A 13,271-nucleotide genomic window follows, 5' to 3' on the forward strand; every position below is an offset into this window, starting at 1 on the left:
AATCTGCCTGTGATTTATATGATCTTAGCAGAAGTAACTAAGATCCATTGCTGTTCTCACATATTCTGAGGAGTGAGGTAACTTCAGAGGGGAATGGCGTGCAGGTTTCCCTGCAAGAAGGTATGTGCAGTTAACATATTTCTAGGGATGGAATTTGCTAGAAAAGTGCTGCTGATACCGGATTAATGTAAGTTAAGCCTAAATGCAGTGATTTAATAGCGACTGGTATCAGGCTTATTAACAGAGATACATACTCTTATAAAAGTGTAATATAAAACGTTTGCTGGCATGTTAATCGTTTTTATATATGTTTGGTGACAAAACTTATTGGGGCCTAGTTTTTTCTCCACATGGCTGGCTTGAATTTTGCCTAGAAACAGTTTCCTGAGGCTTTCCACTGTTGTAATATTAGTGGGAGGGGCCTATTTTAGCGCTTGTCTGCGTAGCTAAAATTACAGACAGAGACACTCAGCTTCCTTCTGCTTGATACAGGACATCTCTGAAGGGCTCTAAAGGCTTCAAAAGTCGTGTTTGAGGAGGGTAACAACCACAGTAGACCTGTGGCAGTTGTTGTGACTGTGTTTAAAAACGTTTTTGTCACTTATTATTCCGTTTTTGGTATTAAGGGGTTAATCATCCATTTGCAAGTGGGTGCAATGCTCTGCTAACTTGTTACATACACTGTAAAAATTTTGTTTGTGTGACGAGATACAGAGCGCGTAGATGCTGTAAGAGCCATGTCTGATACTGCGTCACAATATGCAGAACCTGAGGACGGAGAGCTTCAGTCTGTGGGTGACGTCTCTGAATCAGGGAGACCTGGTTCAGAGATTTCTAATTTTAAATTTAAGCTTGAGAACCTCCGTACATTGCTTGGGGAGGTATTAGCTGCTCTGAACGACTGTGACACAATTGCAGTGCCAGAGAAATTGTGTAAGCTGGATAAATACTATGCAGTGCCGGCTAGCACTGATGTTTTACCAATACCTAAAAGGCTTACAGAAATCATTAGTAAGGAGTGGGATAGACCTGGTGTGCCCTTTTCCCCACCTCCTATATTTAGAAAAATGTTTCCAATAGATGCCACTACACGGGACTTATGGCAGACAGTCCCTAAGGTGGAGGGAGCAGTTTCTACTTTAGCAAAGCGTACCACTATCCCTGTCGAGGACAGTTGTGCTTTTTCAGATCCAATGGATAAAAAATTAGAGGGTTACCTTAAGAAAATGTTTATTCAACAAGGTTTTATTTTACAGCCCCTTGCATGCATTGCACCTGTCACTGCTGCGGCAGCGTTCTGGTTTGAGGCCCTGGAAGAGGCCATCCATACAGCTCCATTGACTGAAATTATTGACAAGCTTAGAACACTTAAGCTAGCTAACTCTTTTGTTTCTGATGCCGTTGTTCATTTGACTAAACTAACGGCTAAGAATTCCGGATTCGCCATCCAGGCGCGCAGGGCGCTATGGCTTAAATCCTGGTCAGCTGATGTGACTTCAAAGTCTAAATTACTCAACATTCCTTTCAAGGGGCAGACCTTATTCGGGCCTGGTTTGAAGGAAATTATTGCTGACATTACTGGAGGTAAGGGTCATACCCTTCCTCAGGACAGGGCCAAATCAAAGGCCAAACAGTCTAATTTTCGTGCCTTTCGAAACTTCAAGGCAGGTGCAGCATCAACTCCCTCTACCTCAAGACAAGAGGGAACTTTTGCTCAATCTAAGCAGGCCTGGAAACCTACCCAGGCCTGGAACAAGGGCAAGCAGGCCAGAAAGCCTGCTGCTGCCTCCAAGACAGCATGAAGGAGCGGTCCCCTATCCGACAACGGATCTAGTAGGGGGCAGACTCTCTCTCTTCGCCCAGGCGTGGGCAAGAGATGTTCAGGATCCCTGGGCGTTGGAGATCATATCTCAGGGATATCTTCTGGACTTCAAAGCTTCTCCCCCACAAGGGAGATTTCACCTTTCAAGATTATCTGCAAACCAGATAAAGAAAGAGGCATTCCTAAGCTGCGTGCAAGACCTCCTTGTAATGGGAGTGATCCATCCAGTTCCGCGGACGGAACAAGGACAGGGATTTTATTCAAATCTGTTTGTGGTTCCCAAAAAAGAGGGAACCTTCAGACCAATTTTGGATTTAAAGATCCTAAACAAATTCCTCAGAGTTCCATCATTCAAGATGGAAACTATTCGAACCATCCTACCCATGATCCAAGAGGGTCATTACATGACCACAGTGGACTTAAAGGATGCTTACCTTCACATTCCGATTCACAAGAATCATCATCGGTTCCTGAGGTTTGCCTTTCTAGACAGGCATTACCAGTTTGTAGCTCTCCCATTCGGGTTGGCTACAGCCCCAATAATTTTTACAAAGGTTCTGGGCTCACTCCTGGCGGTTCAAAGGCCGCGTGGCTCCCTACCTAGATGACATCCTGATACAGGCGTCAAGCTTTCAAATCGCCAAGTCTCATACAGAGATAGTCCTGGCATTTCTGAGGTCGCATGGGTGGAAAGTGAACGAAGAAAAGAGTTCTCTATCTCCTCTCACAAGGGTTTCCTTCCTAGGGACTCTGATAGATTCTATAGAAATGAAAATTTATCTGACGGAGTCCAGGTTATCGAAACTTCTAAATGCTTGCTGTGTTCTTCACTCCATTCCGCGCCCCACGGTGGCTCAGTGTATGGAAGTAATCGGCTTAATGGTGGCGGCGATGGACATAGTGCCATTTGCGCGCCTGCATCTCAGACCGCTGCAATTATGCATGCTCAGTCAGTGGAATGGGGATTACAAAGATTTGTCCCCTCTACTAAATCTGGATCAGGAAACCAGAGCTTCTCTTCTCTGGTGGTTATTTCGGGTCCATCTGTCCAAAGGTATGACCTTTCGCTGGCCAGATTGGACCATTGTAACAACAGACGCCAGCCTTCTAGGTTGGGGTGCAGTCTGGAACTCCCTGAAGGCTCAGGGCTCATGGACTCAGGAGGGGAAACTCCTCCCAATAAATATTCTGGAGTTAAGAGCAATATTCAATGCTCTTCTGGCTTGGCCTCAGTTAGCAAAACTGAGGTTCATCAGATTTCAGTCGTACAACATCACGACTGTGGCTTACATCAACCATCAAGGGGGGACCAGGAGTACCCTAGCGATGTCAGAAGTCTCCAAGATAATTCGCTGGGCAGAGACTCACTCTTGCCACCTGTCAGCGATCCATATCCCAGGGGTAGAGAACTGGGAGGCGGATTTTCTAAGTCGTCAGACTTTTCATCCGGGGGAGTGGGAACTCCATCCGGAGGTGTTTGCTCAATTGGTTCTCCGTTGGGGCAAACCAGAACTGGATCTCATGGCGTCTCGCCAGAATGCCAAGCTTCCTTGTTACGGATCCAGGTCCAGGGACCCAGAAGCGGCACTGATAGATGCTCTAGCAGCGCCTTGGTTCTTCAACCTGGCTTATGTGTTTCCACCGTTTCCTCTGCTCCCTCGTCTGATTGCCAAAATCAGACAGGAGAGAGCTTCGGTGATATTGATAGCGCCTGCGTGGCCACGCAGGACCTGGTATGCAGACCTAGTGGACATGTCATCCTTTCCACCATGGACTCTGCCTCTGAGACAAGACCTTCTAATACAAGGTCCTTTCAATCATCCAAATCTACTTTCTCTGAGACTGACTGCATGGAGATTGAACGCTTGATTCTATCAAAGCGTGGCTTCTCCGAGTCAGTAATTGATACCTTAATACAGGCACGAAAGCCTGTCAACAGGAAAATTTACCACAAGATATGGCGTAAATATCTTCATTGGTGTGAATTTAAGAATTACTCATGGAGTAGGGTTAGGATTCCTAGAATATTGTCCTTCCTCCAAGAGGGTTTGGATAAAGGATTATCAGCTAGTTCTTTAAAGGGACAGATTTCTGCTCTGTCTATTCTTTTACACAAGCATCTGGCAGAAGTTCCAGACGTTCAGGCATTTTGTCAGGCTTTAGTTAGAATTAAGCCTGTGTTTAAACCTGTTGCTCCCCCATGGAGCTTAAACTTAGTTCTTAAAGTTCTTCAAGGAGTTCCGTTTGAACCCCTTCATTCTATTGATATCAAACTTCTATCATGGAAAGTTCTTTTTCTGATGGCTATTTCCTTGGCTCGAAGAGTCTCAGAGTTATCTGCCTTACATTGTGATTCTCCTTATCTGATCTTTCATTCAGATAAAGTAGTTCTGCGTACAAAACCTGGGTTTTTACCTAAGGTGGTTTCTAACAAGAATATCAATCAAGAGATTGTTGTTCGGTCATTATGCCCTAATCCTTCATCAAAGAAGGAACGTCTTTTGCATAATCTAGACGTAGTCCGTGCATTAAAGTTTTACTTGCAGGCTACTAAAGATTTTCGTCAAACATCTAACCTGTTTGTTGTTTACTCTGGACAGAGGAGAGGTCAAAAGGCCTTGGCAACCTCTCTGTCTTTTTGGCTTCGGAGTATAATCCGTTTAGCGTATGAGACTGCTGGACAGCAGCCCCCTGAAAGAATTACAGCTCATTCTACTAGAGCTGTGGCTTCCACCTGGGCCTTTAAAAATGAGGCCTCTGTTGAACAGATTTGCAAGGCTGCGACTTGGTCTTCGCTTCATACCTTTTCAAAATTTTACAAATTTGATACTTTTGCTTCTTTGGAGGCTGTTTTTGGGAGAAAGGTTCTTCAGGCAGTGGTTCCTTCCGTTTGAGTTCCTGCCTTGTCCCTCCCATCATCCGTGTACTTTAGCTTTGGTATTGGTATCCCATAAGTAATGGATGATCCGTGGACTGGATACACTTAACAAGAGAAAACATAATTTATGCTTACCTGATAAATTTATTTGTCTTGTAGTGTATCCAGTCCACGGCCCGCCCTGTCCTTTTAAGGCAGGTCTAAATTTTAATCAAATTTCAGTCACCACTGCACCCTATGGTTTCGCCTTTCTCGGTTTGTTTCGGTCGAATGACTGGTTATGGCAGTGAGGGGAGGAGCTATATAACAGCTCTGCTGTGGGTGATCCTCTTGCAACGTCCTGTTGGGGAGGAGAATATCCCATAAGTAATGGATGATCCATGGACTGGATACACTACAAGAGAAATAAATTTATCAGGTAAGCATAAATTATGTTTTTTAATTTGACTTTAATCTTAAAAATAGCAGCCATGTCAGCTAAATACTGTCTGGGTGGTAACCCTGATACTAATGTACTCTTATATCCAGAGAATTAAACCAGTTAAGAGAAAAACATTTATATTGGAGGTTTAAAGGGAAAGTCCTCTTCAGAACAGCGTTGCACTGCAGCACCAGAGCTAAACATAGCAGGTTATTAGTGGATACACAGATATGCCACTTTTGACTGGTGTATAGATCACACCACAAAATAAAATGAAAATAAACATGTTTTTGTTTTGAAGCCCATTGGCAAATGTTTTCGCCAACAGAGCCACTTATTATATTGGCCTTTTACTCCTCTTGAAGGTTTAAAAATAAATATATATATGTATATGTGTGTGTGTGTGTGTGTGTGTATATTTACTATATACATACATACACACACATACATGCATACATACATACATACACATATATACCTATATATATACATATATATATATATATATATATATATATATATATATACTTAGAAACTTAACTTTTTCCTATCTTTAACATTGATTGAACTAGAAACTTTTTCCCTTATGCTAGTAACTTTAACCCCTGACTAGTAAACCATAGTGATATTTTTCCACCCCTGTTTGTGTGTATGTGTATATGTGTATACATACATTCATACACAATAACCCTTGGCTTTGTCCTAGCAGCTGCCGGGGTGCACTCCAAAGTTAATGTGCAAGATTAGAAGGCACTCTACATTTAACAATAGCAAAGTATTTATTGGTGGTGTAAATATTTTTGGAGTCGCCCCGTCCTCAGACAGAATACTGTACATACACATTACTCACCCCTATTTAAGTGTTCCCCTTTCTCCAACATTGGTGTGTCCGGTCCACGGCGTCATCCTTACTTGTGGGATATTCTCTTCCCCAACAGGAAATGGCAAAGAGTCCCAGCAAAGCTGGTCACATGATCCCTCCTAGGCTCCGCCCACCCCAGTCATTCTCTTTGCCGTTGCACAGGCAACATCTCCACGGAGATGGTTAAGAGTTTTTTGTAGTTTTATTCTTCTATCAAGTGTTTGTTATTTTAAAATAGTGCTGGTATGTACTATTTACTCTGAAACAGAAAAGGATGAAGATTTCTGTTTGTAAGAGGAAGATGATTTTTAGCAGACAGTAACTAAAATCGATTGCTGTTTCCACACAGGACTGTTGAGATGAAGTAACTTCAGTTGGGGGAAACAGTTAGCAGTCTTTTCTGCTTAAGGTATGACTAGCCATATTTCTAACAAGACCATGTAATGCTGGAAGGCTGTCATTTCCCCTCATGGGGACCGGTAAGCCATTTTCTTAGTTAAACATAAAAGAATAAAGGGCTTCAAAAAGGGCTTAAAAACTGGTAGACATTTTTCTGGGCTAAAACAATTGCTTTACTAGGCATATTATGCAGATTCTAACTAATTATTGGTATTATAATCTTGGGGAATGTTTAGAAAAACGGCAGGCACTGTGTTGGACACCTTTTTCAGATGGGGGCCTTTCTAGTTATAGACAGAGCCTCATTCTGGGACTGTATAGGGGTTAAATGTAAAAACGGCTCCGGTTCCGTTAATTTAATGGTTAAAGCTCTGAAATTTGGTGTGCAATACTTTTAAGACACTGTGGTGAAATTTTGGTGAATTTTGAACAATTCCTTCATACTTTTTCACATATTCAGTAATAAAGTGTTTTCAGTTTGAAATTTAAAGTGACAGTAACGGTTTTATTTTAAAACGTTTTTTGTGCTTTGTTGACAAGTTTAAGCCTGTTTAACATGTCTGTACCATCAGATAAGCTATGTTCTATATGTATGAAAGCCAATGTGTCTCCCCATTTAAATTTATGTGATAATTGTGCCATAGTGTCCAAACAAAGTAAGGACACTAATGCAACAGATAATGATATTGCCCAAGATGATTCCTCAAATGAGGGGAGTAAACATGATACTACATCATCCCCTACTGTGTCTACACCAGTTATGCCCACACAGGAGGCCCCTAGTACATCTAGTGCGCCAATACTTATTACCATGCAACAATTAACGGCTGTAATGGATAACTCCATAGCAAATCTTTTATCCAAAATGCCTACTTATCAGAGAATGCGCGATTGCTCTGTTTTAAACACTGAAGAGCAAGAGGACGCTGATGATAACTGTTCTGACATACCCTCACACCAATCTCAAGGGGCCATGAGGGAGGTTTTGTCTGATGGAGAAATTTCAGATTCAGGAAAAATTTCTCATCAAGCTGAACCTGATGTTGTGACATTTAAATTTAAATTAGAACATCTCCGCGCACTGCTTAAGGAGGTGTTATCTACTCTGGATGATTGTGACAATTTGGTCATTCCAGAGAAATTATGTAAGATGGACAAGTTCCTAGAGGTTCTGGTGCCCCCCGACGCTTTTCCTATACCCAAGCGGGTGGCGGACATAGTAAATAAAGAGTGGGAAAGGCCCGGCATACCTTTTGTTCCCCCCCCTATATTTAAGAAATTATTTCCTATAGTCGACCCCAGAAAGGACTTATGGCAGACAGTCCCCAAGGTCGAGGGGGCGGTTTCTACTCTAAACAAACGCACTACTATTCCTATCGAAGATAGTTGTGCTTTCAAAGATCCTATGGATAAGAAATTAGAGGGTTTGCTTAAAAAGATTTTTGTACAGCAAGGTTACCTTCTACAACCAATTTCATGCATTGTTCCTGTCACTACGGCAGCGTGTTTCTGGTTCGAGGAACTAGAAAAATTGCTCAGTAAAGAATCTTCGTATGAGGAGGTTATGGACAGAGTTCAAGCACTTAAATTGGCTAACTCTTTTGTTTTAGATGCCGCTTTGCAATTAGCTAGATTAGCGGCGAAAAATTCAGGGTTTGCTGTCGTGGCGCGCAGAGTGCTTTGGCTAAAGTCTTGGTCAGCGGATGTGTCTTCCAAGACAAAATTGCTTAACATTCCTTTCAAAGGTAAAACATTATTTGGACCTGATTTGAAAGAGATTATTTCAGACATCACTGGGGGAAAGGGCCACGCCCTCCCACAGGATAGGTCTTTTAAGGCTAATAATAAGCCTAATTTTCGTCCCTTTCGCAGAAACGGACCAGTCTCTAATTCTGTATCCTCTAAGCAAGAGGGTAATACTTCACAACCCAAACCAGCCTGGAAACCAATGCAAGGCTGGAACAAGGGTAAGCAGGCCAAGAAGCCTACTACTGCTACCAAAACAGCATGAAGGGATAGCCCCCGATCCGGGACCGGATCTAGTGGGGGGCAGACTTTCTCTCTTTGCTCAGGCTTGGGCAAGAGATGTTCAGGATCCTTGGGCGCTAGAAATAGTTTCTCAAGGTTATCTCCTGGAATTCAAGGAACTACCCCCAAGGGGAAGGTTCCACAGGTCTCAATTATCTTCAAACCAAATAAAGAGACAGGCATTCTTACATTGTGTAGAAGACCTGTTAAAGATGGGAGTGATACATCCAGTTCCAATAAGAGAACAAGGTATGGGATTTTATTCCAATCTGTTCATAGTTCCCAAAAAAGAGGGAACATTCAGACCAATTTTGGATCTAAAGATCCTAAACAAATTTCTCAGGGTACCATCGTTCAAAATGGAAACTATTCGAACGATCCTACCTACTATCCAGGAAAATAAATTTATGACTACCGTGGATTTAAAGGATGCGTACCTACATATTCCTATCCACAAGGAACATCATCAGTTCCTAAGGTTCGCTTTTCTGGACAAGCATTACCAGTTTATGGCACTTCCATTTGGATTAGCCACTGCTCCAAGGATTTTCACAAAGGTACTAGGGTCCCTTCTAGCGGTTCTAAGACCAAGGGGCATTGCAGTAGTACCTTACTTGGACGACATCCTGATTCAAGCTTCGTCCCTGTCAAAAGCAAAGGCTCATACGGACATCGTCCTAGCCTTTCTCAGATCTCACGGATGGAAGGTGAACAAAGAAAAAAGTTCTCTGTCCCCGTCAACAAGAGTTCCCTTCTTGGGAACAATAATAGATTCCTTAGAAATGAGGATTTTTCTGACAGAGGTCAGAAAATCAAAACTTCTAAGCTCTTGTCAAGTACTTCATTCTGTTCCTCGTCCTTCCATAGCGCAGTGCATGGAAGTAATAGGATTGATGGTTGCAACAATGGACATAGTTCCTTTTGCACGAATTCATCTAAGACCATTACAACTGTGCATGCTCAGACAGTGGAATGGGGATTATACAGACTTGTCTCCGACGATTCAAGTAGATCAAAAGACCAGAGATTCACTCCGTTGGTGGCTGACCCTGGACAATCTGTCACAGGGAATGAGCTTCCGCAGACCAGAGTGGGTCATTGTCACGACCGACGCCAGCCTAGTGGGCTGGGGCGCGGTCTGGGAATCCCTGAAAGCTCAGGGTCTATGGTCTCGGGAAGAGTCTCTTCTCCCGATAAACATTCTGGAACTGAGAGCGATATTCAATGCTCTCAGAGCTTGGCCTCAACTAGCAAAGGCCAAATTCATAAGGTTTCAGTCAGACAACATGACGACCGTTGCATATATCAATCATCAGGGGGGAACAAGGACTTCCCTGGCGATGAAAGAAGTGACCAAGATAATTCAATGGGCGGAGGATCACTCCTGCCACTTGTCTGCGATCCACATCCCAGGAGTGGAAAATTGGGAAGCGGATTTTCTGAGTCGTCAGACATTCCATCCGGGGGAGTGGGAACTCCATCCGGAAATCTTTGCCCAAATAACTCAATTATGGGGCATTCCAGACATGGATCTGATGGCATCTCGTCAGAACTTCAAGGTTCCTTGCTACGGGTCCAGATCCAGGGATCCCAAGGCGACCCTAGTAGATGCACTAGTAGCACCTTGGACCTTCAACCTAGCTTATGTATTCCCACCGTTTCCTCTCATCCCCAGGCTGGTAGCCAGGATCAATCAGGAGAGGGCCTCGGTGATCTTGATAGCTCCTGCGTGGCCACGCAGGACTTGGTATGCAGACCTGGTGAATATGTCATCGGCTCCACCATGGAAGCTACCTTTGAGACAGGACCTTCTTGTTCAGGGTCCATTCGAACATCTGAATCTGGTTTCCCTCCAATTGACGGCTTGGAGATTGAACGCTTGATTTTATCAAAGCGTGGGTTTTCAGATTCTGTAATAGATACTCTGATTCAGGCTAGAAAGCCTGTAACTAGAAAAATTTACCATAAAATATGGAAAAAATATATCTGTTGGTGTGAATCTAAAGGATTCCCATGGAACAAGATAAAAATTCCTAAGATTCTATCCTTTCTACAAGAAGGTTTGGAGAAAGGATTATCTGCAAGTTCTCTGAAGGGACAGATCTCTGCTTTATCTGTTTTACTTCACAAAAGACTGGCAGCTGTGCCAGATGTTCAAGCATTTGTTCAGGCTCTGGTTAGGATCAAGCCTGTTTACAGACCTTTGACTCCTCCCTGGAGTCTAAATCTAGTTCTTTCAGTTCTTCAAGGGGTTCCGTTTGAACCCTTACATTCCGTAGATATTAAGTTATTATCTTGGAAAGTTTTGTTTTTGGTTGCAATTTCTTCTGCTAGAAGAGTTTCAGAGTTATCTGCTCTGCAGTGTTCTCCGCCCTATCTGGTGTTCCATGCAGATAAGGTGGTTTTGCGTACTAAGCCTGGTTTTCTTCCGAAAGTTGTTTCCAACAAAAATATTAACCAGGAGATAGTTGTACCTTCTTTGTGTCCGAATCCAGTTTCAAAGAAGGAACGTTTTTTACACAATTTGGACGTAGTCCGTGCTCTAAAATTCTATTTAGAGGCTACTAAAGATTTCAGACAAACATCTTCCTTGTTTGTTGTTTATTCTGGTAAAAGGAGAGGTCAAAAAGCGACTTCTACCTCTCTTTCCTTTTGGCTTAAAAGCATTATCCGATTGGCTTATGAGACTGCCGGACGGCAGCCTCCTGAAAGAATCACAGCTCACTCCACTAGGGCTGTGGCTTCCACATGGGCCTTCAAGAACGAGGCTTCTGTTGACCAGATATGTAAGGCAGCGACTTGGTCTTCACTGCACACTTTTGCCAAAATTTACAAATTTGATACTTTTGCTTCTTCGGAGGCTATTTTTGGGAGAAAGGTTTTGCAAGCCGTGGTGCCTTCCATTTAGGTGACCTGATTTGCTCCCTCCCTTCATCCGTGTCCTAAAGCTTTGGTATTGGTTCCCACAAGTAAGGATGACGCAGTGGACCGGACACACCAATGTTGGAGAAAACAGAATTTATGCTTACCTGATAAATTACTTTCTCCAACGGTGTGTCCGGTCCACGGCCCGCCCTGGTTTTTTAATCAGGTCTGATTAATTATTTTCTCTAACTACAGTCACCACGGTATCATATGGTTTCTCCTATATATAATTCCTCCTGTCCGTCGGTCGAATGACTGGGGTGGGCGGAGCCTAGGAGGGATCATGTGACCAGCTTTGCTGGGACTCTTTGCCATTTCCTGTTGGGGAAGAGAATATCCCACAAGTAAGGATGACGCCGTGGACCGGACACACCGTTGGAGAAAGTAATTTATCAGGTAAGCATAAATTCTGTTATCCCTCCGTGTCCCGTCCGGGAGCTCCATGGAGTCCTCAGAGCACTGGATAGATCATTTTGGCTTTTTTTTGGTCTATGCGGTGCTTCATACCTTCTCTTGCACAAGCAGTTGCGCTCAGAGGACACCATGGATGGGGGTGACCCCGAAAATGTTTACACAAATACATTGCTATTGTTAAACAGAGTGCCTTCTAATCTTTACTGTCGTGTGTGTATGTATATATGTGTGTATGTATATATGTATGTGTGTATGTATATATGTGTGTGTGTATGTATATATATATATATGTGTGTATGTATGTACAGTGTGTGTATGTATATATATATATATGTGTGTGTATATATTTATGTTTGTATGTATATATGTGTGTATGTATTTGTGTGTGTGTATGTATGTGTGTATGTGTGTGTGTGTATATGTATATATATATATATATATATATATATATATATATATATATATATATATATATATATATATATATATATGTGTGTGTGTGTGTGTATATATATGTATGTACACTTTATGAACTGCAAAGCAAAGACCCTACTTCATTTTTTTCCTTTGCTACTACTATTTCTACCAATCTATATGGTTATACATCACTGTAGACAGATTTTAATACTTAGCTTCAAGCATTTACATTCTCACTTGTGTGCGCACTCTACACTACATAGCGCATGCGCACCTTGCACATCTCACACTTTCAGACTTAAACTAGTTTCCTTGTGATGCAGATGGATGACGAGGATGCACTATTACCTAGGAAATTACAAGCAGCTCTGGAGCAGGCTTTAGAGCGGAAGAAGGAGTTGATCAATCAAGATTCTGACAGTGACTCAGATGAAGGTAAAAAGATGTGTGTTAATCTAGCAATGTATATACTGAATTCACTGGCTTCTGTTATGTTTCTCTCACTTATAACCATCGCTAATTCGCCTCATTAGGAGATAATGGGCTTTTTTAACCTACGATAGCTTAGATAAAACATGGCTGCCCCATTACTATAGCAAAACTAAATGTTACACTTATTTCTTCAATGTTTATACAACAAATCTTATTTTAATTTAAAAAAAATATCAAAATAACATCTTCGTATTATTCTCAGGCTACGTTTTTATTGCAAGTTTGTTTTTAAAATATTTGTTTCACTGCAACAAAGCATTTTATCCTCTTGCACAAAACACAAATTATTATAGTAAACTGTTCTTTAGAAGAGATTTGAAGGATACTAAACCCAATTTTTTTTTCTTTAATGATTCAGATAGAGCAGCAATTTTAAGCAACTTTCTAATTTACCCCTAGTATCAATTGTACTTCGTTCTCTTGCTATCTTTATTTTAAAAGCAGGAATGTAAAGCTTAGGAGCCGGCCCATTTTAGGTTGAGAACCCTGGATATTGCTAGCTTATTGGTGGCTACATTTAGCCACCTATAAGCAAGCACAACCCAGGTTCTGAACCAAAAATGGGCTGGCTCCTAAGCTTTACATTCCTGTTTTTTAAATAAAGATAGCAAGA

At 42.1% G+C, this 13,271-nt stretch overlaps 1 protein-coding gene across 3 annotated transcripts in view; it reads left to right on the plus strand.

Moving 5' to 3' along the window:
- The window catches only part of DENND2B (DENN domain containing 2B), an 804,449-nt gene that overhangs the window by 780,396 nt on the left and 10,782 nt on the right, over nt 1-13,271 (plus strand). For all 3 annotated transcript variants that reach the window (XM_053720608.1, XM_053720607.1, XM_053720609.1), the window contains one exon: nt 12,490-12,601. In XM_053720608.1, the coding sequence (XP_053576583.1) occupies nt 12,490-12,601 (112 nt within the window). The remainder of the gene's footprint in view (nt 1-12,489; nt 12,602-13,271) is intronic.

Source organism: Bombina bombina, chromosome 7 (assembly GCF_027579735.1).
Source record: "Bombina bombina isolate aBomBom1 chromosome 7, aBomBom1.pri, whole genome shotgun sequence".
Classification (NCBI taxonomy): domain Eukaryota; kingdom Metazoa; phylum Chordata; class Amphibia; order Anura; family Bombinatoridae; genus Bombina; species Bombina bombina.